This window comes from Gadus morhua, chromosome 4 (assembly GCF_902167405.1).
Source record: "Gadus morhua chromosome 4, gadMor3.0, whole genome shotgun sequence".
NCBI classification, from domain to species: domain Eukaryota; kingdom Metazoa; phylum Chordata; class Actinopteri; order Gadiformes; family Gadidae; genus Gadus; species Gadus morhua.
The window spans coordinates 30,485,344-30,509,884 of NC_044051.1; the positions used below are offsets into that span (position 1 = coordinate 30,485,344).

Here is a 24,541-nt window from a genome sequence, read left to right on the forward strand (position 1 = left end):
AGGCCGTAGGAGGTGAGGACGCAGAGACCGGAACTGTAGAGAGCGTAGAAACCCCAACCCACCGGCCGTAGGAGCTGAGGACGTGGAGGCCCGGATGTCACCCATTGGTTGACACACAACAGGCTCAGAGGCGGTTGATTCGCCTTCTACGGAGCGATGCTGTTGGTGTGATTTTGCAACCAGCAGCATTTTTTTTCCGTATTTGTTCGATTTAGGTCATTAATTGTTAATAATTATAATTTGTTATTTTTCATTCATAATGACCAATATAAATTACTATTAACAATAATTATAAATTGTTAACATAAAAAAGTATATATTATATTCAGGAAATATAAATGGTCAAAAACTAAATTCATAACATGGAGTTGACCTGACCATTGAGAACCTAACCAAAAACGATGGTGGGCCAAACTTCATCCGACCACGTCAACCCCGACGCGGTTCTCTCCCAACGCGCGTGTGAGGACAATTGAAGTTTCCCGTTGTTAAAGACTGAATGTTTCGTATGTAGTCCTGAGCGAAAAAAAATTAAATAGTGAGCCCTGGCATCGATCGGCTAATTTCAGATTGTGAGTGTCAGCGTTGATGAGCCTGCTAAGAGCAGGCTCACAGCCTGCTCTTAGCGGAACGAACTGCAGTTCAACAAACTGTCGATGAACAGGCCAAAGGAGAGGTGTTTTGGAGTGTGTGTGTGTGTGTGTGTGTGTGTGTTGACTGATGGACTTCATTGATGACCGGACCTCTGGAGACCAGAACCTCCTATAGCCAGGAAACACTTCCACGGTCCATATATAATGATTCTCCCAAAAGGTAATCTCGATAGGGGAGGGGGGGGGAATGAGGGTGTCTTGTCGGGATGAAATGTAATTTCAGTTAGATTGCATAATTATTATCCCCTGTTGAGCAAACTGTATTTATGAGCGCTCTGGATTGGTGTTGAAATCATGCGCAGAAGCCTTTAGAGAAGGCATCTGAATATGCAATTGAGATCTTAACCTCTCTCTCTCTCTCTCTCTCTCTCTCTCTCTCTCTCTCTCTCTCTCTCTCTCTCTCTCTCTCTCTCTGTCTCTGTCTCTGTCTCTGTCTCTGTGTCTCTTAGTCTCTTTTCATCTGTTTCACTGTCTCCCGCACTGCAATTCAATTCAATTAAAAAGAACTGCATTCCTCTTTGTCTCTTCATCACTTTCAATTTCTCTCTTTCTCTAGTTAAATCTGAGACATGGTCAAATCTTTTTTAAAACGTTAAATAGGTTTAAATGAAAAACTGTTGAGTTCCGGAGATGATTTCTGAACTTCCACTAGTTTGGTCAAAATGTTGAATATGATGTTATGTTGAAGACTCTGCCAATTCTAGTTTGTAAACAGGATGCGTCAGAACGATAGTGATGCTATGATAATTTGAGTTCTATGAGTGTGAGTGTGGCCGCCCAGGCTTCACCTTATAGGCTTGTCCCGCCGCACACCCACATGCACTGAAAGGTTAACGGTGTCCCGACCGACACACACATCTCGTTCACTTGTTAAACGGAAAACCAAAGAGGTGTGGACGAAACAACACTTAACTGAGGGAAATCTGACAGGAAGTGAGGTCACGCAAATGCTCTTCCTAATGGCAGTTTTTATGTTATTATTAGAGCTGTCAGTTAAACGCGTTATTAACGGCGTTAACGCAAACCAAATTTAACGGCGTTCAATTTTTTATCGCACGATTAACGCAATTATAATTTTTTTTTTTTTCTTTGGCTCAAAACAAAGAAGCAGTAGCCTGACTGCTATGTTCAAATGACATTTGTTCAAAGCAGTCGTTTAATTGCACTATAGGCTCTTTTTTTGTATCGTCCTGTTTTGATCAGTGTATATGCCAATGTTGTTATCAATAAAAAATCATTTGCACAAGGCAAGCCGATGCACTTCACCATGTTGATAAGAGAATTAAAATGAGAAGAATTATGGGACAAAAAAATCAAGGGATACTTAGCATAGAAAAATAATTTGCGATTAATCGCGATTAATTAGAGTTAACTATGACATTAATGCGATTAATCACGATTAAATATTTTAATCGCTTGACAGCTCTAGTTATTATACATAAGCAATTTCAAAAATAGGACACTAGCATAACTAATGTTCTATTTAACGTCGGCCAAATCAGACTCAAGAAGCTGTGTATATGCAAAACACCACAGCCGTGATAACAACCCAAATGCTCAGAAGAACAAACAAAGTGCTGAATAAGCGCCACACACAGCGCCAGACCCTACCCATAGGCCGTAGGACGAAAGGATGCAGAGACCGGGACTGTAGAGATTGTAGACACCCCAATCCACAGGCCGTAAGACCTGAGGACGCAGAGACAAGGACTGTAGAGACCGATGTCACCCATTGGTTGACACACAACAGGCTCAGAGGCGGTTGATTCGCCTTCTACGGAGCGATGCTGTTGGTGTGATTTTGCAACCAGCAGCATTTTTTTTCCGTATTTGTTCGATTTAGGTCATTAATTGTTAATAATTATAATTTGTTATTTTTCATTCATAATGACCAATATAAATTACTATTAACAATAAATATAAATTGTTAACATAAAAAAGTATAGATTATATTCAGGAAATATAAATGGTCAAAAACTAAATTCATAACATGGAGTTGACCTGACCATTGAGAACCTAACCAAAAACGATGGTGGGCCAAACTTCATCCGACCACGTCAACCCCGACGCGGTTCTCTCCCAACGCGCGTGTGAGGACAATTGAAGTTTCCCGTTGTTAAAGACTGAGGGCCCTATCTTGCATCCGGCACAAGTGACTTAGTCACTGGCGCATGTGTCGTTGCTAGTTTACAACTGGCGCAGAGCGTTCTTTTCCCACCACCGCCACTCGCCAGTAAATTAGGGATTGATCATGCGCCCCAAGGGGCGGTTCGGCGGAAGGAGGAGGCGTGTTCTGGCGCAAACGGTATTTTGCCGTTTCTGAATACCATTGCGCTACTGACCAGGAAATACCTGGTTTAAAGTCAGTGGCGCGTTGTTCAGATGCTATTTTAAGGGTGCATGCATACATGCGCATGCGATGCATACGGATTGCTTGTGCACCTCGCGCATACACTTTGCTTCTCTCATCTACCTAGCCGCACATTCTTGGGAAATTATTTGGGAAAAGAACAGCTGATGCAGCGGTAATAAGTTGTACTTTTAAATCAATGCATCTGCAAACACCGTACAGCAAACACATATTTCCTTGACACAGACATCGTGTAGGCCTACAGTGAGTGTTAAAAAGAATGAATGAATGCGGGCGCGCGTGTGTGCTCTGTCTAAACACACGCAAACTAAACACGTAACGCATAATACAATCAATGGCAATGTCTATTACTGCGGGGACACATGCATATTAGGATAGCATACAATACTGATAAGAAACAATGTTTATAATGTATTGCGTATATCATTAAATAGAACCACAGTTACCGCATATCATATGTTATATCATATACGTTTTCTTTGCCGAAATTTATTTGAGGACTCAGTATTTCTGAAGTTGGGGAAGAAAACCCCTTATTCCATGTGTGAATTAGGCCATATTATTTGGCAATAAACTGAACCATTTGCAGTTTGAAATGCATGTGCATCTGTCTCATCGGAGACTGCAGACGCGCTGTCAAAATATCAACTCGTCCGATTCAAATGCGCTCATGGCTCTTAAAGGGGATGTGAGCTGGCACTCTCATTGGTTTGTTGGACGTTACGCCCAAACCACACCTTCGGGTAATTAGGCTGCTTCAGACCAACCCTTTTGACACTTGCGCCGCGACGCAAGTGTCATTTATCCGCCTGTAAAATAGCGATAGCGCCGTACTACCGCCCACAAAGCTACTTGCACTTTGCGCTTCCTACTTGTGTTTCAGACCGTTAAAATAGGGCCCTGAGTGTTTCGTATGTAGTCCTCAGCGTGAAAAAATGAAATAGTGAGCCCCGGCATCGATCGGCTAATTTCAGATTGTGAGTGTCAGCATTGATGAGCCTGCTAAGAGCAGGCTCACAACCTGCTCTTAGCGGAACGAAGAGCAGTTCAACAAACTGCTCTTCGATGAACAGGCCAAAGGAGAGGTGTTTTGGAGTGTGTGTGTGTGTGTGTGTGTGTGTGTGTGTGTGTGTGTGTGTGTGTGTTGACTGATGGACTTCATTGATGACCGGACCTCTGGAGACCAGAGTGTGAGCGTGGCTTCACCTTATAGGCTTGTTCCGCCGCACACCCACATGCACTGAAAGGTTAACGGTGTCCCGACCGACACACACATCTCGTTCACTTGTTAAACGGAAAACCAAAGAGGTGTGGACGAAACAACACTTAACTGAGGGAAATCTGACAGGAAGTGAGGTCATGCAAATGCTCTTCCTATTGGCATTTTTTATGTTATTATACATAAGCAATTTCAACAATAGGACACTAGCATAACTAATGTTCTATTTAACGTCGGCCACATCAGACTCAAGAAGCTGTGTATGTGCAAAACACCACAGCCGTGACAACAACCCAAATGCTCAGAAGAACACACAAAGTGCTGAATAAGAGATGGGAGGGAGTCCGGCTCGAGTAAAGAGCAATGTTACGAATCGTAACAGCTTCATAACACACCTTATTAGGGGGTAAAACCCTAAGCGTGACCCTGAGAATTAACTGAGAGGTTCCAGCCTAATATGCATTTGTGTATTGGTCTGGTGACGTCAGGCTAATAATTTACATCATTTATATAATAATTTAAATATCATAATAATTTACATCATAAAATGATATGAGACCTCATATGAGGTCTCAGCCTGACATCACGTCCTTCAGACAACAGCGTAGCGACCAGCTTGTTCGAATGTTTGTGAGATTATTTTTTTCAGATAGGTGTAACATTTTATTTTATTTATTCTGCATGTGGTAGTATCGTAGTTGATTAAAAATGGGTCACGTCCTGAAGGGACATCTCTCAGACAGCTGTGCTGAGACCAGAAAGCTAACGCATGAATTCCTAAGCTGGGGGGTTAGGTTGTAGTGCCCTGGCGGTGATGCCCAATATGAGCTACTCTTTACTGACTCCCAAGTAGCAGCCTACTGTCCTTTGGAAGGACAACTGGAACTTTTGGACTTTGTCTGCGTGACCCAATGAATTTAAGGCGAGACACGGCAGGTGAATATGATTTTTTTTTTAACTTACAGATATCTTTTCAGAAAGTTTTCTGTAATTGTATGTTAAGATATGCTAATTAGGCTATATCTAATAAAATATGCGCAAATATGCATACATTTTGAAACGAAGAATCGGACCATTGGAAAAAGCCAGGCTCAAAATTATTTTTTCATGTTGTTGCTATATTAAATAGAAAAATATTTACAAAGGGGATTATGGATATCTCCTTTCGTTATCCAGTTAATCAGAAAATACTGCCAATGCCTTAAAAAAAAGTATTGCCGCCCTATTTTTATGCATAAAATGTCATGTAAATCAGTCCAAGAATGATATATCAACAAATCCCACTGTACAAATCTTCATATAATAGCTGAGAATACGATTCTAAAGTTTGGTGCATGTAGGTGCTACAGAGGTGGAGATTCCTTGCTTGGCGTGTGAGGAAAAACTCATTTTGAGAAAACGGCTTTTAAAGATTCTTATGGCAAAAGCCAACCAAGCTTGAGAGCATACCACGTGATACATTCGAACCAATCGTCCGGTCGGAAATCGAGTCCAGCCAATCAAATATCAGTTTTATGTTGTGCAGCAGATCGAGTGCTTTCTAATGATACCACGGAACATATGACAGAGACCGGCTGTATTTGAAACGGTGCGTAATAAAGCAAACGTTTGGTGAATCTTCTGTAAAATTCAGAGGCGCAAGTTGACAAACTATAATAAAACAAACACCTAAATGTTTCGTTTTGACCTTTTTTTTTCTTTTGTGCGAAACATTACATGTTAATGGTGCAAAATAGCCCAAAATATCAAAATTGACCAGTGACTGAAAAATCGATGATTTTGCCTGCCGTGTCTCGCCTTAAACCCAGGCTTAGTCTTGATGTTCTGGGGAGGTCCTCCTCTGAATTGTATTTTCTCTCTCTCTCTCTCTCTCTCTTTCTCTCGCTCTCTCGCTCTCGCACACAAAACAGACCAAGCACTGTGTTGTAGATCCGCTCAGGTAGCAGAACTTCTAGGAGGCCAGGGTCACTCCAAGCACAGGTCATCGCCATGGTTTCCATAGGAGGCCGGGGGCGGGGGGGGGGTCACTGTGTCCCTCTCATTAACCGTCCTTCAGTGATCCAGACTTGAAACACTGACCTTTAAGAGAGCCAGGTACAATACTGCCATGGCACAGCTATTGATCCTCCTCAAAGGTTGCATTGATGAAATTCCTCCTGTCACTACAACGCGTCCAGGGTTTTAGTCTCTACTACATTGGCTGACAAACCAACGGTCGCCGCTCACAGAGACAAAGCACCCATCACCACCAACCAAAGCGTCACTTTGAACGGCGGACGTTACGTTCATCTGGTCCGAAGAGCGGCCATTATTGTAGACCAAAAGTATAGTTAAAAAATGTGTCCCGTTTTCTTGTAAATTAAAATGTGTGAATAAAACCACGAAGAAACACTGCAATGATATGACAGCGTTGGGGCGGGGAGTTGGGTGTGTTTGAGGATGTGGTGTCAGGGTGAGATGTAATTCGATGCAACACTTCCATTTCCACTTCATTTCCACTTCGATTCCATAATAATGACCCCCTCGGGTTCTGTATTGGTGTGTGAATCCCACACAGAGGCCTTCAGGGAAGGGATCTCTCTCTCTCTCTCTCTCTCTCTCTCTCTCTCTCTCTCTCTCTCTCTCTCTCTCTCTCTCTCTCTCTCTCTCTCGCATATCCGTCTATCTGAAACACGGGACAAAATATTGTCCAAGTCCTCGTCTTAAATGTAAAATAGGTTAAAAAACAACAAAAACAACCCCGTAAATGTGAGGTTGTCCCCACGGCGGATTCACTTTATTGAAGCACTCGCCACACCCAGAACATTGTACAACGGCAATTACCATGAAGCTGTGCTTTCTTGAGGGCGGAACTTGGTATCTCTCATTTCCTCATTTCTCCCAACCACCTACCAGGGCGTGCAGAAAATTCCAAAAATGTTTTGGATTAGGCACATAGATGTAGGGGTGTAAGCCGTATTACGTGGTCGAATTTCTATAAGGTGCGACACAATTTTAATTTCGACCTAGAGTTCAACAGAAAGACAACGCACGCATTGCCTAAGCTGGGGTTGGGGGGGGGGGGGGGGGGGGTAGGTTTGAGTGCCCTGGCGGTGGCGTCTGATGTGATCTATTCTGTCCTGAATCCCAGGTAGCAACTCTCCACCGTTTGGAAAGAAAACAGAATTTTTGGGCATGACCCAGAAGTCCTTGCAGGCGTCCTTCCCTCCCACCATGGCAAAATATTCACCAGTCCCTAAAGTCTTCATAACTGTCATGTCCGCACCCCCAGAAGAATGACAACAATGTTTTCTCTCTATCCTTTATTCCCAGTCGATTTTAAAACAGGCTCTGCGGTGGTCCTGAACCTGAAAACTTGAACAATCAAGGTGAAGGAGAGGATGCTGGGAAAAACTAACCGAGCAAACAACCTTCAGAATGGAACATTTAAGACGTGCACTTCATGTCCTCGTCGCCATGCAATCGGCCCACCTGGTGGCTCAAGGGAAAAGGGGGGTTTCTACACGACACGCTACAACAGTATTGTACGGGCTGATGTCACACACGTCCACAACGACCACGGCATAGACTTTAACAAACACAGGTAGCAGGCAAGCTAGGATCCCAGTGTCACCCCAAGCGAGGTTCATCGCCATGGTATCCATGGAAAGGGGATTGCGCCGAGGGCGGGGTTTGGCAATGGAGCATGACTCTAAACAAAAATCCTCTTTAGTCCAAAGATTTTTCCTCCCAATGTCAAAAAATAAAAAACAAACAGCATGACCATACCGAAGTTTTGTCTTCCCTGTGCCAACGAAGACCGCACAGCCAGCTACCCTTGGTAAAACCCACGCATCCCAGTTACGTTCAGTAGGCCCCTCGAGGGAATCCGTCGCTCCCCGCGTCCCCAATCCGCCCCCCGTCTCGTGGGGACGCGGGGCTCACCCCTGGGGCCGCCGGGGCCCCCATATTCGCTGCGAGCGGCGCCGCGGCCCCCGTGGAGTCCGACGGCTGCAGGGTGCCGGCGGGCGTGGGCGTGTTGTAGACGCGGCGGTTGAGCCGCAGCACAGTGGTCTTGGAGGGCATGGAGGACTGGCCGGTGTCCAGGGCGCCCCCGTGAGGCCGGCAGTGGAACAGCAGCAGGAAGCACCGGTAGAACTGGAGAGGGGGAGGGAGAGGGTTAGGCTTCACGATAGCAGGAGAAAATCATATTGCGATATCTTTGTCTTTCTGCAACATGTATTTGTATAACAACAAAAGAATAATTGTAGAACAGGATTTAATATGTAATATGATATGATATGATGATGATGTGATTTTGTAGCGGAGTGCATCTGCATAGATCCGCTTGGAACCCCTTTCGCATGGGGCAACACTGGCGAATGCATCCAAGATAGTTATTTGCTTTGGCTCTGCATTAAAAAAGCTGCACCCTCCAGTTTTTTCAATTCAAAACTGAAAATGTAAGGATTTGGGACATCTCATCTCATCTCATCTTCATCCGCTTATCCGGGGTCGGGTCGCGGGGGGAGCAGCTCAAGCAGGGGGCCCCAGACTTCCCTTTCCCGGGCCACATTGACCAGCTCTGGGGAATCCCGAGGCGTTCCCAGGCCAGTGTTGAGATATAATCTCTCCACCTAGTCCTGGGTCTTCCCCAAGGTCTCCTCCCCACTGGACGTGCCTGAAACACCTCCCAAGGGAGGCGCCCAGTGGGCATCCTTACCAGATGCCCGAACCACCTCAGCTGACTCCTCTCTAAGTAAAGGAGCAGCGGCTCTAATCCAAGTTCCTCACGGATGGCTGAGCTTCTCACCCTATCCCTAAGGGAGACGCCAGCCACCCTTCTGAGAAAACTCATCTCGGCCGCTTGTACCCGCAATCTTGTCCTTTTGGTCATCACCCAACCCTCATGACCATAGGTGAGGATAGGAACGAAGATCGACCGGTAGATCGAGAGCTTTGCCTTGCGGCTCAGCTCTCTTTTCGTAACAACTGTGCGGTAAAGCGAACGCAATACCGCCCCCGCTGCTCCGATTCTCCGGCCAATCTCACGCTCCATCGTACCCTCACTCGCGAACAAGACCCCGAGGTACTTGAACTCCTTCACTTGGGCTAAGGACTAATTTCCTACCTGGAGTAAGCAATCCACCGGTTTCTTGCTAAGAGTCATGGCCTCAGATTTAGCGGTGCTGATCCTCATCCCAGCCGCTTCACTCTCGGCCACCAGCCGATCCAGTGAGTGCTGAAGGTCACAGGCTGATGATTCAATGAGGACTACATCATCTGCAGAAAGCAGTGACGAGATCCTCAGACCACCGAACTGCAACCCCTCCCCACCACGACTACGCCTCGATATCCTGTCCATGTATTTCACAAACAAGATTGGTGACAAGGCGCAACTCTGTCGGAGACCAACACCCACTGAGAACAAAACTGACTGGCTGCAGAGGACGCGAACACAGCTCTCGCTTTGAGAGTACAGAGATTGGATGGCCCTGAGGAGAGACCCCCTAACCCCATACTCCCGCAGCACCTCCCACAGTTTCTTCCGGGGGACCCGGTCATACGCCTTCTCCAGATCCACAAAACACATGTAGACCGGATGGGCATACTCCCAGGTCCCCTCCAGGATCCTTGCGAGAGTGAAGAGCCAGTCCCTAGTTCCACGTCCGGGGCGAAAACCGCATTGCTCCTCTTCAATCTGAGGTTCGACGATCGGCCGAAGCCTCCTTTCCAGGACCTTGGAGTAGACTTTACAAGGGAGGCTGAGAAGTGTGATACCCCGGTAACTGGCACACACTCTCTGGTCCCCCTTTTTGAACAGGGGAACCACCACCCCGGTTTGCCACTCCTTTGGCACTGTACCCGACTCCCACGCAATGTTGAATAGGCGTGTCAACCATGACAGCCCCTCAACACCCACAGCCTTTAGCATTTCTGGCTGGATCTCATCAATCCCTGGGGCTTTGCCACTGCGGAGATGTTTGACTACCTCAATGACCTCCACCAGGGAAATTGACTACGAAACACCATCAACCTCGAGCTCTGCCTCCAACATAGAGGGCGTGTTATTCGGATTCAGGAGTTCCTCAAAGTGTTCCTTCCAATGTCCGACGACTTCCTCAGTTGAGGTCAACAGAGTCCCATCCTTACTGTACCCAGCTTGGATGGTTCCCTGTTTCCCCCTCCTGAGGTGCCGGATAGTCTTCCAGAAATACTTTAGGTGCCGACCAAAAGTCCTTCTCCATGGCCTCTCCGAACTTCTCCCACACCCGCTGCTTAGCCTCCGACACGGCAGCAGCTGCAGCCCTTCGAGCCTGTCCCTGAAACCGAGTCAGGAGTCCTCCAGGATATCATATCCCGGAAGGCCTCCTTCAATCGGACGGCTTCCCTGACCACCGGTGTCCACCACGGTGTCCGAGGGTTACCGCCCCTTGTGGAGCCTAAGACCCTGAGGCCACAGCAAGCCGCCACAGCTTCAGCAATGGAGGCTTTGAACACCGCCCACTCCGGCTCAATGCCCCCAACCTCCACAGGAATGCCAGAAAAACTCCGCCGGGGGTGTGACTTGAAGATACCTAGGACGAGGGCCTCCTCCAGATGTTCCCAATTCACCCGCACTACTCGTTTGGGCTTACCAGGTCTATCCAGAAATGTCCCCCATTCCCTGATCCAACTCACCACCAGATTGTGGTCGGTTGACAGTTCCGCCCCTCTCTTAACTCGAGTGTCCAAAACTTGCGGCCTCAGATCAGATGACACGATCACGAAATCGATCATCGGTCTTCGGCCTAGGGTACTCTGGTATCAGATACACTTATGAGCACCCTTATGTTCGAACATGGTGTTCGTTATGAATAATCCATGACTAGCACAGAAGTCCAATAACAAACGACCGCTCGGGTTTAGATCAGGGAGGCCATGCCTCTCCAGGTGTCTCCATCTTTGCCCACGTGGGCGTTGAAGTCTCCCAGCAGAACTACGGAGTCCCCTACTGGAGCCCCATACAGGACTCCATTCAGGGTCTCCAAGAAGGCAGAGTACTCTGAACTGCTGTTTGGTTCATACGCACAAACAACTGTCAGAGTTTCCCCCTCTACAACCCTTAGGCGCAGGGAGGCGACCCTCTCGTCTACCGGGGTAAACTCCAACACCGCGGCGCTCAGCCGGGGATTTATGAGCCTCACGCCCTCGGCAACTCCGGAGAAGAATAGAGTCCAACCCCTATCCAGGAGTACGGCATCAGAGCTAAGACTGTGCGTGGAGGTAAGCCCCACCAGATCTAACTGATAGCGCTCCACCTCCCTCACAAGCTCCGGTTCCTTTCCCCACAGCAGGTGACGTTCCACGTCCCCAGAGCCAGCTTCTGCCGCCCGGGTCTGGTCCGTCGAGACCCCTGACTTTCGCTGCCACCCATGTGGCTGCGCACCCGACCCCAATGGGTCTTCCCACAGGTGATGGGCCCATGGGATGAAGAGAGGGTGGGTGCCACGTAGTTTGTTCAGGCTGTGCCCGACCGGGCTCCGTGGCAAACCCGGCCACAAGGCGCTCGCCATCGAGCCCTCCGTCTGGGCCTGGCTCCAGACGGGGGCCCCGGGCTTCCTCCGGGTCGGCTCACATCTCTTCTTCCGTTATTCATTTGAGTTTTTGAACCATTCTTATTCTGGCCCCTCACCTGAGACCACTCTGCCATGAGAGACCCTACCAGGAGCACAAGGCTCCAGACAACACAGCCCTCAGGTTCACAGGGACACGCAAACCTCTCCACCACGATAAGGTGACGGTTCCAGGAGAGGACATATCGAATACAATCGATTGCTTGTCGCAATAAACCCCACGACTTCTGAACGGCGGACAAATTACGTGGAGAACACTCTCACGGTCGGTGAGTGTTGTTGCTCGGTGCCTAACCAAGTTCTGAAATCAACTCGTCTTTCTTCTAGCTACCCATCAAAGGGATTTGTAACGCGATTTGTAAACCTCTACAATAGTTAATAACTAGATGCCCCATTAAGGCCTTTGCAAAGATGACCACAGCGAATGCAGTTAAAGAACCTCAATCTAATCTAGTTAGTGAATCTTATCTGGTACACCTTACCCTTTATCTTTACAAAATCCTAGACGATAGCATTGTCAGCCCCATGGCTGTGTTTCCAGCACTGCTGGAAGCTAAGCAGGGCTAACCTGGTCCAATCTGGGATGGGAGCTCAGTGGGTGTTGGTGGTGGGGGGCTCTGCCCTCTGGCCTGTGTAATCTCCCCAACGCCCGCCCAAGTCTGTCCAAGGGCACCATCTTTCAGATGAGAAGTTTATTCAAGACCACCTGTGTTGGCGATAAGATTCCGTGGCACTCATCCCAAGATTAACAGTGTTTACCCTGGTGGCCTTGCCAAATTCCCCTCAAAACTCTTGCACTTACTTGACCACCTCATTATCCCCTGCTCTTTAAATAGATTAAATGGCTCCTCACCGCTCGGGGGGGGGGGGGGGGGGGGGGGGGGTGAGCGTTATGGCTGGTGTACGTCACCAAGGTGAGGTGAGATACCCCCCTCACACTTACTCTGTAAAGCGTGATCTCACCTTCTCCCGTTTTCAACTCTAACCGTGGATTGATAATGTCTTCAGACAGCAAGTTGGATGGTAAAAGCAGTTTCAGCTCCAACAACATTGTGAGTTGGCCGAAACTACAGTTGGAGGGTTTCACCTTATGAGTTGTTAGTTAAGAATAGAAGCCAGCAGATTTAATCTTAATACATGTCGGTAAATCAATCACTCCAAAACAACACATGTCAACCTCAAGCCTGGATGCATCCTACGACCCCAAATTAATAGTCTTACACAACGGAAATGACCTGGACTGATCCAATGACGTGAACCTTTGCAAAGTAGTTTACTTGGCATGACAACCTTGCTTTAAAGATAAGACCGTATAAGAGGATACTTTATTTGTCCCAAATTTCGTGAAAAAGGGGAACATTATGATGGCGATAACGAAATCAAGAAAACTTGGTGTGTGTGTGTGTGTGTGTGTGTGTGTGTGTGTGTGTGTGTGTGTGTGTGTGCGTGTGCGTGTGTGTGTGTAACGAAATCAAGAAAACTTTGCCTGTGTGTGTGTGCGTGTGTGTGTGTGGGCTGTCCCTAGAAAAACCCTGCCGCAGTGAAGTGATTAAGAGATGAAATCGAAAGAATAAACAAATTACTGACCTCATATATCTGAATCCTTTGGCTTCTTTCCCTTAATGTTCTCAGTGGCACTCCAAAAATCAGTTTGGATTATGCATCCATTACGGGACTTAATGTGGATGGAAATGTGCAATCTGCCACTGCTCAATACAAGATACAACAGCGAAACGTGACAGCAGTGAGTGATTATTTTTTGCTTTGTTTTACTGCCAGCAAAGTAGCAGATGAAGAAGAGCTTGAAGTGAGCTGACATTTGGAGATTTGGCTTGACCTTTGTGTGCCAACTGAAGCTCCAGTCCAACATTTGTCTCTAGTACAGTTTTAAAGAGTTATCGGATGTTTTCTGAAGGCTTTCGCTGCTGCCTGTAATTCATCCCATGTTTTTACTCCACACAAACCAGCTGTAACAAAGCAGCAGAATGCTGCACACACACACACACACACACACAAACAAACAAACACCTAGAGGCTAAATCAACCATTCCACGAAGAGTAATCCCATCACATTTATAAGCCTGTTTCAAAGCTCAGCACTGTCTGAGCCTTTTCCTGCAAACACAGCGCCCTATTGCTCATGTGGAGCTCGTACTGTGGTAGTGCAGAGGGTTTGGGATTTGATTCCCTCTAGGGCCACCATATACATGCCTTCTGAAGACCAGCCCAGCCCAGCGAACTGAGCCTACCGCGTTGTGTATCTCATTGAGCCTAATCTACATAGTGTGAAATGTTTTGTTATTTTTATTCATTGTGTCTGTTCTGGCAATCAGCAGAGTTAATTTATCATGGGCAAAGGCTGGACAATTATACACCAACTATATTTTTAATTCATTCAAATTTACAGCACCTGGTGGAGTCCCTGAATAAAAAAGCGACCAAACATAGCAACCTGTGGCGAACAATAAGTTTGATTTGCTGCTGGTATATTGTATTAAATGTGTGTGTGTGTGTGTGTGTGTGTGTGTGTGTGTGTGTGTGTGTGTGTGTGTGTGTGTGTGTGTGTGTGTGTGTTTTCAATTTAGAATTGTACATATATTTTAAACATTAGTATAAAGTAAATCATATACTATATATACTTAAATACTTAATATATTTATTTAAATAAATATAAATATATTTTTTTAAATAAATATAAATATATTTATTTATATATCAGGCATAATGTATTTTTGTGGTTCGTATGTGAACTTTGCCCATCCATTAGTCATGGCTCTAAATACCTTATATTTCATGTGAAAAAAATTTGAGTATGAAGTAGGCCTATATAATGTATTTTACACTTGAAATAATTGTAACACACACGAGCGCACACAGACATTTGCGACCAAAGATATGCTGTTAGATATACGTGTGTGTGTGTGTGTGTGTGTGTGTGTGTGTGTGTGTGTGTGTGTGTGTGTGTGTGTGTGTGTGTGTGTGTGTGTCCCTGACTAATGGCAAAATCCATAGAGGAAACTCCTGAATGTATAGGAAATGACATCACTGTTTTATTTTAAGACATTTTGAATATAGTTGATTGACACACACACACACACATGCCCACCACACGCACACAAACACGGACCTCCAATACACACTAAACCAGGGCTGTATGGCCCCGCCGCTCTGCAGGTACGGTGCTGATGATGGCGCTGTGCCGCCAGGTGCACGTCTACGAGTACGTGCCGTCGGCGCGGCAGACGGACCTGTGCCACTACTACGAGGAGATCCACGACGAAGCGTGCACACTGGGCGCCTACCACCCGCTGCTCTACGAGAAGCAGCTGGTGCAGCGCATGAACGCCGGTACCTGTGATGACCTCCGGGTCAAAGGTCGCGTCACCCTGCAGGGGTTCGGCTCCGATGACTGCATTGCGGCACCGTCCAACCGTGACACGTGACCCCCCCCCCGTCTATCCCAGGGACGCCATGAAATTAAATGGGTCGCTGAATGTGAGAAAAATGTCGGTGATAAAACTGGTGAGAACGTGGCAAAGTTTTTTACGTCCGAAACTTTCGATGGAGGACATGGCGATGATGGGGAGGACACATGATTGGTTCAGAGGAAAACTCCAAGGGAACTTTGTTTGTGAGTATTTTAACACAAAAGTACACTTCCTTTCACTGGGAAGCACATCAACATAATGTGACGTCTGTTAACGAGGTTCTTGCTTGGTTCCCGACATTCTTTTTATTCTAGGTTCTATAACACCATGTCGGGAATAACAGGTTAAGTCGTTTAGGGAATTGTAGTCTTTCACTGTTTAATTTATGAATATATCACAAAGCACAAGTTTGATAACTTCTGGCATTTCTTTGAAAGACTGCGTAGTTTTTTACACATTTTGTGATAAGGATGGATGGATTTTGCCCCAATTTTTTTTCTGAAAGACCCCAGTGAGCCAGGGTCCATGGTTTTTGTGGAACCGGAAAAATTCCACTTTCATACTGTCAGGAGGCTTTGTAATAGTGTTACGCTTCATTTTCCCATTCTGACGTAAGACGTCAACAAACAAGATGATGGCCTTAAATGTGTGGTTACAAAAGACAGTACTACAGACTACATTGGATGAAGCAACCACAGTAATAAATTAATAATAATATGCAGAATATTATATTTAGAATTATAATTATTATATTAATAAACAGCACCTTCAACTTCCACACAGAATTCCCTTTAAATCTAGAACCTTGATTCACACAAAGTGTGATTGTTGTTTATTATTGTGATGTGAGTTGAAAGCAAGCGACCTGGGACTCGTTTCCCTATAACGACATTCTCACGATGGATCTTGTGATCCATCGTGAATTTCTTTGTCGCGTTTCTCGAAACTCCTCTTGACATGAACACGCGTGCACTGCGCTAACGACGTCGTAGGATTGTAACTGTCTACTGACACGGAGCTGAAATGGGCTCCGTAGGAGGGGGAGACGAAGGAATGTCGCAGGAAAATTGTGTTAAAAAGGGTTAAAATATCTCCCCATCAAGGACAACAGCAGAGTAGACTACGAAAAAAATAGACTGCAATTATATGAATGCTAAAGACATTAAAACACAATTGATTAGGCTTAAGCCGACATATATCAGTCCTAATCCTGAATCCTGTGCGTTTCACGGCATTTTCCCCCCTGAAATAATTCCCTATGACAAAAAATTAAAATATAGCTTGTGTCACAACTACATTTATCTTAATGGGCTGATTTCTGAAACATGCTTTGCACAGCAAAGAGAGCCGACTTAATCTGATTCTGCATAAAGTTTCCTTGATTGATCATTTGATTGGCTATAAAAGACCCTCCGGAAAAAGGGTAAGGCCTCTAGAAAATGGCGGACAAAGGGAGAAAGAGGAGGTCTTTGTTTAAGGCAGAAGAGCTTAACATTCTGCTGGAGGAGGTGGAGGCCAACAAAGGCTTATTATTTGACCGCTTCAAAGGTGCCCATACCAACAAGCAAAAAATTAAGAAGTGGGGAGAAATAGCAGAGAGAATGACTGCGCTCACTGGCATCAGTAGGTCCTATGTGGATGCCCGAAAAAATGGCAAGACTTAGTAAGTTTAACGAAAAGGAAAGCGTCTGAATGTCGACAGCAAACTACTTTTTTTTTTTAACCCCCCCCCCCCCCCCCCCCTCCCCATGTCACTAAACATCCCCGTCAATGTGACCAATCCCCACCATATCCATGCCTTTTGCCTGCTCCTTTTGCCTTTATTTATTTTTTCATTTCTTTCATTCATTTTTTTTTTTCTTTCATTTCTTTCATTCATTATTTTGTTTAACTTTTAATTGTTTGGGTTATTTTAGGCTATGTTTTATGAGTAGCCTATGTCACAGTCTGCACAAATCCCCCCACTTTCTCTCACACATTTTGAGAGCCCTGCCTGCGCAAACATTTTCTGGACTGTCCCGTTTTATTTTGGCCATTTTAACATCTTTGTTAATAAATTAATTGAGAATCTTTATTAATCACCAAACTAAGAACTTAAAGGCGCAATGCGTTTTAATAAAACGCATCCAATACACGGAATGTCCGATGGTGACGCCACTGAGGCTATAGTAGGCTAACGATGCTCTTAGCGTCCTACGAGTACCACTGGAGTACTCGTTAGTTACGAGTGTTTTCACGACGTTCATTACCAACGATGCTTTCGGGAAACGTGGTGAAAACTCTACGATGCCCTTACGACGCACTTCACGATCCACTTAGGCTAACGACGCTTTCGGGAAACGAGGCCCTGAATGACTAAATTGTAAGACAAATTGTCACATTTATTTGTTGTTTTTTCCCCAGTACCAGATGGTTCTGTGACGTCACCAGGGTGGATTATCTTTTTTATGGAAATTGGGAGGGTGTTGCCCAAATATGAGACGACCTGTGTATGCCAAATCTGTTCTGCTGTTGATAAGTGTTATTTTCTCACAAAGTGAACCTGTTGCACTAAGGGGCCTGACTTCCACTCAAAGAGTGTATAACTCTGTGAGTTACACAAAGTGATGCTTTGTCTTCCTTCACAACAGAGATTGTAATTTGTTCATGGTGTTGTTCGAGATGTGCTTAGGCTGCTGCTGATAGCTTGTTGCCGGCTAAATGTCTTTTGAAAAGGAAGCCTGTAATGCTGGCTTCAGATGTGGTAAGGCTGCTACTGATAGCTTGTTGCCAGCTTAATCTCTTTTGGAAAAGGATGCCTGAGTCTCTCTCAACACTTACGGCGCCATTCAAACTTGCACATTAATTTATGTTTCAATGATGTCACTACTAAAAATCATTCTTTAATATTAGCTGTGTTCGCAATTCTTACACATTTGACTGATAAATCTGTAATGTTATAACAACGGAAAATAATAAGCCACTGCTAATGCTCTTATGTTAATAGATACAGCTAATGTTGATCAACCAGACCAGGAAGTAAGTCATGAAACAAAAACAAAAACATGTAAATGTCAAAATTTAGATTTAGGGCGGCAGTAGCTCAGGAGGTAGAGCGAGTTGACTGGTAACAGCAAGGCTGCTACTTCAATGTCAATGTCTGCCTGAGCAAGGCACCTCACCCTGACTGCTCCCGTTTCCTGTCTGGTTGACTCTGCCGTCGTTGTGTGAATCTGTCCATGAATGGGTGAATGTCCAGCAATATTGTAAACCGCATTGGATAAAAGCGCTATATAAATGCAGTCCATTTACCACCAATAATTTCATAAGGATGTAAATGAGCCGGTTGACTGACAAATCTGAAGTTTAAATATAACCGCAAGCGGTGATTAACGGGGTCCGAGCAAAAGGAAAAGTCAAGAACGCACTAATGGAAGATATATAAATATGACGGAAAGATGTTGATGTTCCCTTTAATGCCATACTGTGCCTCGGCTTTTCAGGTGACTGGTGACAGGACAGAGCAATGGCCGAATGTCATGTTCAGCATGTTCATAAATGTCTAATCGGGGTTACACCTCTCAAACTAAGGATCACCAGTACAGGGCATTATCCCATTGAGCCACTGACAAAAGTGATATGTAGCCTCATTCACATGTAGAAAATGTCTATTGATAAGCAGACAACATCCAGAAAACTCCAAGCAAACATTTCTCAAATGAATTAAGGGCTTTCTTAAAAGCAAATACCTGAAAAATCTTTGAAATTCTGGAGAAATTAAACATTTGTTGTAAAGAAGACTAAGGGAAGAAATATTAATATGACAGAGTTCATTATGAAGGAAAAATGGTTAACGAAGAAGTTCCCCTTAATGCCATACTGTGTATTGGCAGTCAGATTCTTGGAAACTGATGTGCCGGAATGTTGATCCCTAATGAATTTCAGTTGCTGTTCAATGTTGTGTTTCTTAAATGAGTGGCAATGACAGAATGTCATGTTCAGCTTGTTCATAATTCTCTAATCGGGATTCGAACACTCAGCCTAAGGATCACCAGTACAAGGCATTATCCAATTCAGCCACTGACATTCCTGAACTGCAAGAAGCCTCATTCACATCGTGAAAATGTCGATTGATAAGCACAAAGCATCAAGAAAACACACATTTCACAAGAGCATTAAGGGTTTTCTTAAACGAGTACAGATCTGAAAATGTGCACTGTTAATGGTATCCACCTTCTGATAGCTGTATGGTAGTCATACAATAACAAAATGGTCATATAGGGAAAATGGGTTGAGACTGTGGACGTTTTGCTTTTCTATGAAAAATATGCATCTGATTTTAGAGATTAATATGATGAAAGAATTTTGAGTCCAGGTCAATCTCTTAAGGAGAAACAAGGCTAGTTCATGTTTTTTTTAAATAGCGCCACCTTTGGGTGCAGTAACACAATTTAGGTTTATTAGTAGTGGGGGGCATTGGTATCCACCTAATAACTTTTTTATTCAATAACAAAATGGTCATTTAAGAAAAATGGGCTAACTGCTCCAACTTTATTGGCCAATATTTCTCAAATGGAACTAAGTAAAACAAATTCTGATCCGTGATTTTTGTGAGGATTGGTCTAAAGATTGTATACAGCAATTTTTGGTGAATTTTTGATTATTTTTGTAGCCTGTGAATCTTTTTATCATGTTTAGCTTTAATAAGAAATTGTGGGGAAATGATACATTGTTAGGGTTTTATAAATGCGTCTGATTCTAGAGATTAATATTCTGAAATAATTTTGAGTCCAGGTCAATCTGGTAAGGAGAAATAAGCCTAATTCATGATTTTTTACAATAGTCGACTTGCGGTATAGGCTGCAGTATGACTTTTACAGATAGGGGCCAAGCGCTCTGACCCCTAATAACGAACTGAAAATCATAAGTTACTGCTAATGCTCTATGTTATAGATGCAGCTATTCTCACCTGCTTGTTCATGAGGATGTAAATGAGCGGGTTGATCACGGTGCTGCTCTTGGCCAAGATGGAGGGCACCACGCTGGCCACCGGCGTGATGATCCCCGGCCGCCCGAAGGTGGCCATCATGGCCACCACGCCGTACGGCATCCAGCACAGCAGGTAGCACACCACTGTGGTGAGCACCATGAACAGGATGCGGAACTCCCTCCGCCGCACCGCCGACCGCTGGATCCGACCCACCTGCAGCGGGGGGCAGTTAGAGATAGTCAAAACGGTTGAGGTTATTTTTAGGTTCGGGGTCTTTTTGTGTGGTAGGCACTGTTGTGCCTGAACGCCTGAACAATAGTTCATGAACTCGTTCCTATTTTGGGCGAACGTGAACTGAAACGTAATGTATTACTGCCTGATGAACGTTACTGTGAACTTGTTCATTCTGGTGTCTGTGAACGGCACACTCACACGGTTTAACTTCGTTCAATATGGGGATTATTTGTTTATCAACACGGCGGATGCAAGCGCAGAATGATCGCCAAAATAATGTTTTTGACCAGTTGCCATGGTTATTTCCGTGTGGTTAATTTGCAGTTGCGGTGTTGTCAGCTTACTGTTACATTAAACTGTAATCAGAAAACGGGGTTATATGCTAGACCCTATAGTATATGTGGTTTAAAGGCTGGGACGAATTTCAAATTATAAATATGTACACTTTATGTTGAAAGTATAAACCGTTGCGATTCCCATTGAAACGAATGGCGCAGTGATTATTCTTCAAAACGAGAGCTGGTAAATTGTGAAAAATGAATTAAACTGTAATCAGACAAAGCGGTTATATGCTATAGACCCTAGAGTATCTGTGGTATAAAGGCTGGGACGAATTTCGAATTATAAATATGTACAATCCATAACGTTAGCTCTCTGGCTCGATCAGCGGACTAGAATACCTCCTAGAATCATTGCTTGTTGGCAACGGAAAGGGGGGCTGTTTACGTTTGGTTGTAGTCTTTTCACTTGGTTCACCGTCTCAACAGTAGGGCTAGAACCGAGCGAAAAGACTACAACCAAACGTGAACACCCCCCTCTTCCGTTTCCGGCCAACAAGCAACGAGTCTTCCAACAGAAATCAATGAGATTTACAAAATGTGCTAAAAGTGCAATAAAACACGAAATACACTGTATTTCGCTACGATACTTGATTCAACCACTCTATTTCATTCTAGACAAACCAGAAATGGGGCTCAATGTTCAAAATAACGGAAAAAAATAATGGCTCACAGCAACATATTGAAAAAAAGAACTATGAACTACTTAATTTTTGGAACTGTGAACTGAACTTTGAACTAGTTCACGTAGAAAGTGAACATTCCCAACACTGGTTGTAGGCGCTATGGTTCTTTGCAGTCAATGGGTGGCCATCTTGGTTCTAAAGGTGCTAGCCATCATGGTTCTAAACACTAATATTCAGATATTAATATGGCTCACACTGACACCCATTACATTCACAGTAGATAGACAGACACTTCCAGAAATACAGTAGGTATGTTTGCTTTTTTTCTCCCCTTAATACATTTAATATTTAAAATGTTAAATTACTTTCAATGCCACAATTTCTATTGATTAAGAAAATGCAAAACGTAGTTGAAGGTAGGAAGTTATAGGACAAAAGCTGTGGTTCTTTGTAGTCAACGGGCGGCCATCTTGGTTCTCTAAGCAGCAGCCATCTTGGTTCTAAAGGCTGGCTGGGTGGGAAAATTGAATAATAAAAAAAAATAACAACAAAAAAATAACAGTAAACATAATAGCTGCGTTTTTGGATAAAACACACTGAATTTTACAGCGCTTTCTTTTCCAGAGCAATGCTCCTGATACTGATGAAGAGGATACAAGCAGGACTACATTTGGTCAGGTAACACAGTCTGCTGACATTTGCACTGAGGTTCATTTTCCAGTACAAATGTCTGTGCCATCTGTAAAAAGACAGAAACAAGCTGTGGGCATGAAAATGGTCTATAATCCATTTATCCTTCAATATCAAAATTGGTCAATGGACATTGTTGATGAGTCCACATATCCAAGGCGTTCTTGCACCATTCTAGAGATACATGGATTCGCACTGCAGTGTGAGTTCAGGGGTAGATGTTTGTTTAAGTCAGTAGTTCTCAACCTTTTTTAAGCAAACGCCCCCCTGACCTTACCCTGATCCTCTGGCGTCCCCCCAATAAAAAAATAAAAATAAACTAACAACCCCACTCACACTCGTGTTATATTGCTTAAAGTTGTCAGTGCATCGTTTTTCATTGATTTTGCTTTCGTCACTAATAGCAATGAATGCCCTCTGAGTCGGTTTTGGTGCAAAAAATATAAAAATATTCATGAATATTCATGACATGCAATTAAACTTCCAGAGCGACAGAGGCGAGAGAGAGAGAGAGAGAGAGAGAGAGAGAGAGAGAAACGTTTGTTGTCAGAAATGTAAAACTCATCGAGTGGTTAGTGGTGTTCTCTGATGTTCATAATCAAGTATCGTAGCGAAATACTGTTTCTGTTGTGTTTTATTTGGTATTTTGTAAATCCATTGATACGGAAACCGGACCGGAATCGGAAACTGTTGTATTATTTTTTGCGCGGTTCTCCGTTGTTTTAAAGACAGGTTTATGATTGCCCATAGCCAGCCATTGTGAAGCAGGCAGGGGCGATTCGAAATTAGCCAAATACCTGAGATAGGACCGTATATATTAATATATATAAAAAATGTCGGTGTTTCATCCTAGACAAACCAGAAAGGGGGTAAATGTTAAAAATACCAGAATTGTCCATTAAGCAAACTACTTTGACTCTAGAAGATCACTGAGGATTCCAAAACCTGGCGTTTCCATGGAGCTGTACCTTTTTAAATAGCTCTCTGATAATAGAGCTATTTTGCTTTTCTCCATGGTGATCGGACGGCTGGACAGGTTCACAACCGGGAGCCAAGAAGGTGTTCAAGAACGATTTTGTAACAAACAACACGTATTTGACTTTCATTTGAGAACAAGCCTGTGTGTCCAATGTTGTGAGTATTCCCTTGATGAAAGAAGTCAGGGTTTGGGCATAGTCAGGCTATATCTTCAAATCTTAGCCTTAAGCTCCTGCTCTGGCCACTGGTGTACGCTGCATACCTTTTTTTAAACCCAAATGTGGAAATTGAGTCAAAATATGTCTGCGTAATTAAGCCCATAGCATCAAATTCTCATTCCAGTATGGTAACCAAAAGTGACTTGTCTATCGAAGTGGTGAGTCATAATAATATTATTATGGTAATATTTGGTACATTTGTGGGTTTATTACGATCACAGAATTACTTTGGGGCGAGTGTGTTTGTCGTACAACCTAGAGCCGAGGTGTGTGTGTGTGTGTGTGTGTGTGTGTGTGTGTGTGTGTGTGTGTGTGTGTGTGTGTGTGTGTGTGTGTGTGTGTCCCAAACGTGGAATGGGTATACCCTGCTACCAGGCTGACACACCTCCTCAGCATGCTCAACACTGATGATGCCACTGTCAGAAAGCTTGCCAGAGCCTCCCTCATGCTAGACCTCAGGAAGAGGAAGGTCCCTCTGGCCAAAGCAGGCCAGGACAGCTTCTTAGGCTTTGGGAGGAAAAGCAGTGGGAAACTGGACACACAAGCTGCAGGCTTTGGAGTTCGGTCGGACTGGCCGGACCTAAATGATCTGTGCAACAGAATGACTCAAACTGGAATGGACACAACACAACTCACACACAGGACCACAGGCATCTCATGCAGTTGTCACCGACACATCTGTAACCGCAAAGGCAACTGTATTTCACAATGAGGCGTAACACATACTACAGAACACAACAGCAAGGGGATTTCTGCTTAACATAAAACAAACAGAGACCAAACAACACTGGACTGGACTTAAAATGCAGGGAAAGCTAGCATGCCTAGACTTTGCCGACCACTCTGCTTCCCACTCCATGTACTGATGCTGTTGGGGATGACATCCTCTGTTTTCACTGCCAAAGCTAGGCTGCAGGTGCTACCTACCAAATACATCTGGCATTATGGTAACCTGCACACCACCATCCACATTGTATAATGAACTCTGGCCATCAACTTGAATCAGTTGCCCATGTTGTTAATGGCTTTACTATGTACAAACAAAGGACTGTATATTGCACGCCATGACCGACTTGTAGATCTGATTTCCAGCAATGTTAAAGAAGTAATTCTAGAAAATGTGACCATGTACAAACATTCATGCATCATGCCGGAATGGTTTAACAGCTCTATTGATGTGATGTGTAGCATCCCAAATACCCCTGATGTTGTGTTTTTAAAC

General features: G+C 44.5%; 2 protein-coding genes across 4 annotated transcripts in view; one reads left to right on the forward strand and one right to left on the reverse strand.

The window, feature by feature from the left end:
- st6gal2b (ST6 beta-galactosamide alpha-2,6-sialyltranferase 2b) overlaps positions 1 to 16,042 on the forward strand; it is a 69,673-nt gene extending 53,631 nt beyond the window's left edge. For all 3 annotated transcript variants that reach the window (XM_030353757.1, XM_030353758.1, XM_030353759.1), the window contains one exon: positions 15,013 to 16,042. In XM_030353757.1, the coding sequence (XP_030209617.1) occupies positions 15,013 to 15,281 (269 nt within the window). In that variant the 3' untranslated portion in view covers positions 15,282 to 16,042. The remainder of the gene's footprint in view (positions 1 to 15,012) is intronic.
- tmtops2a (teleost multiple tissue opsin 2a) overlaps positions 6,987 to 24,541 on the reverse strand; it is a 51,998-nt gene continuing 34,443 nt past the window's right edge. The window contains exons 3-4 of the mRNA XM_030353760.1: positions 20,215 to 20,448; positions 6,987 to 8,380 (exon numbers count right to left, since the gene is read on the reverse strand). Of these exons, the coding sequence (XP_030209620.1) occupies positions 8,090 to 8,380; positions 20,215 to 20,448 (525 nt within the window). The 3' untranslated portion in view covers positions 6,987 to 8,089. The remainder of the gene's footprint in view (positions 8,381 to 20,214; positions 20,449 to 24,541) is intronic.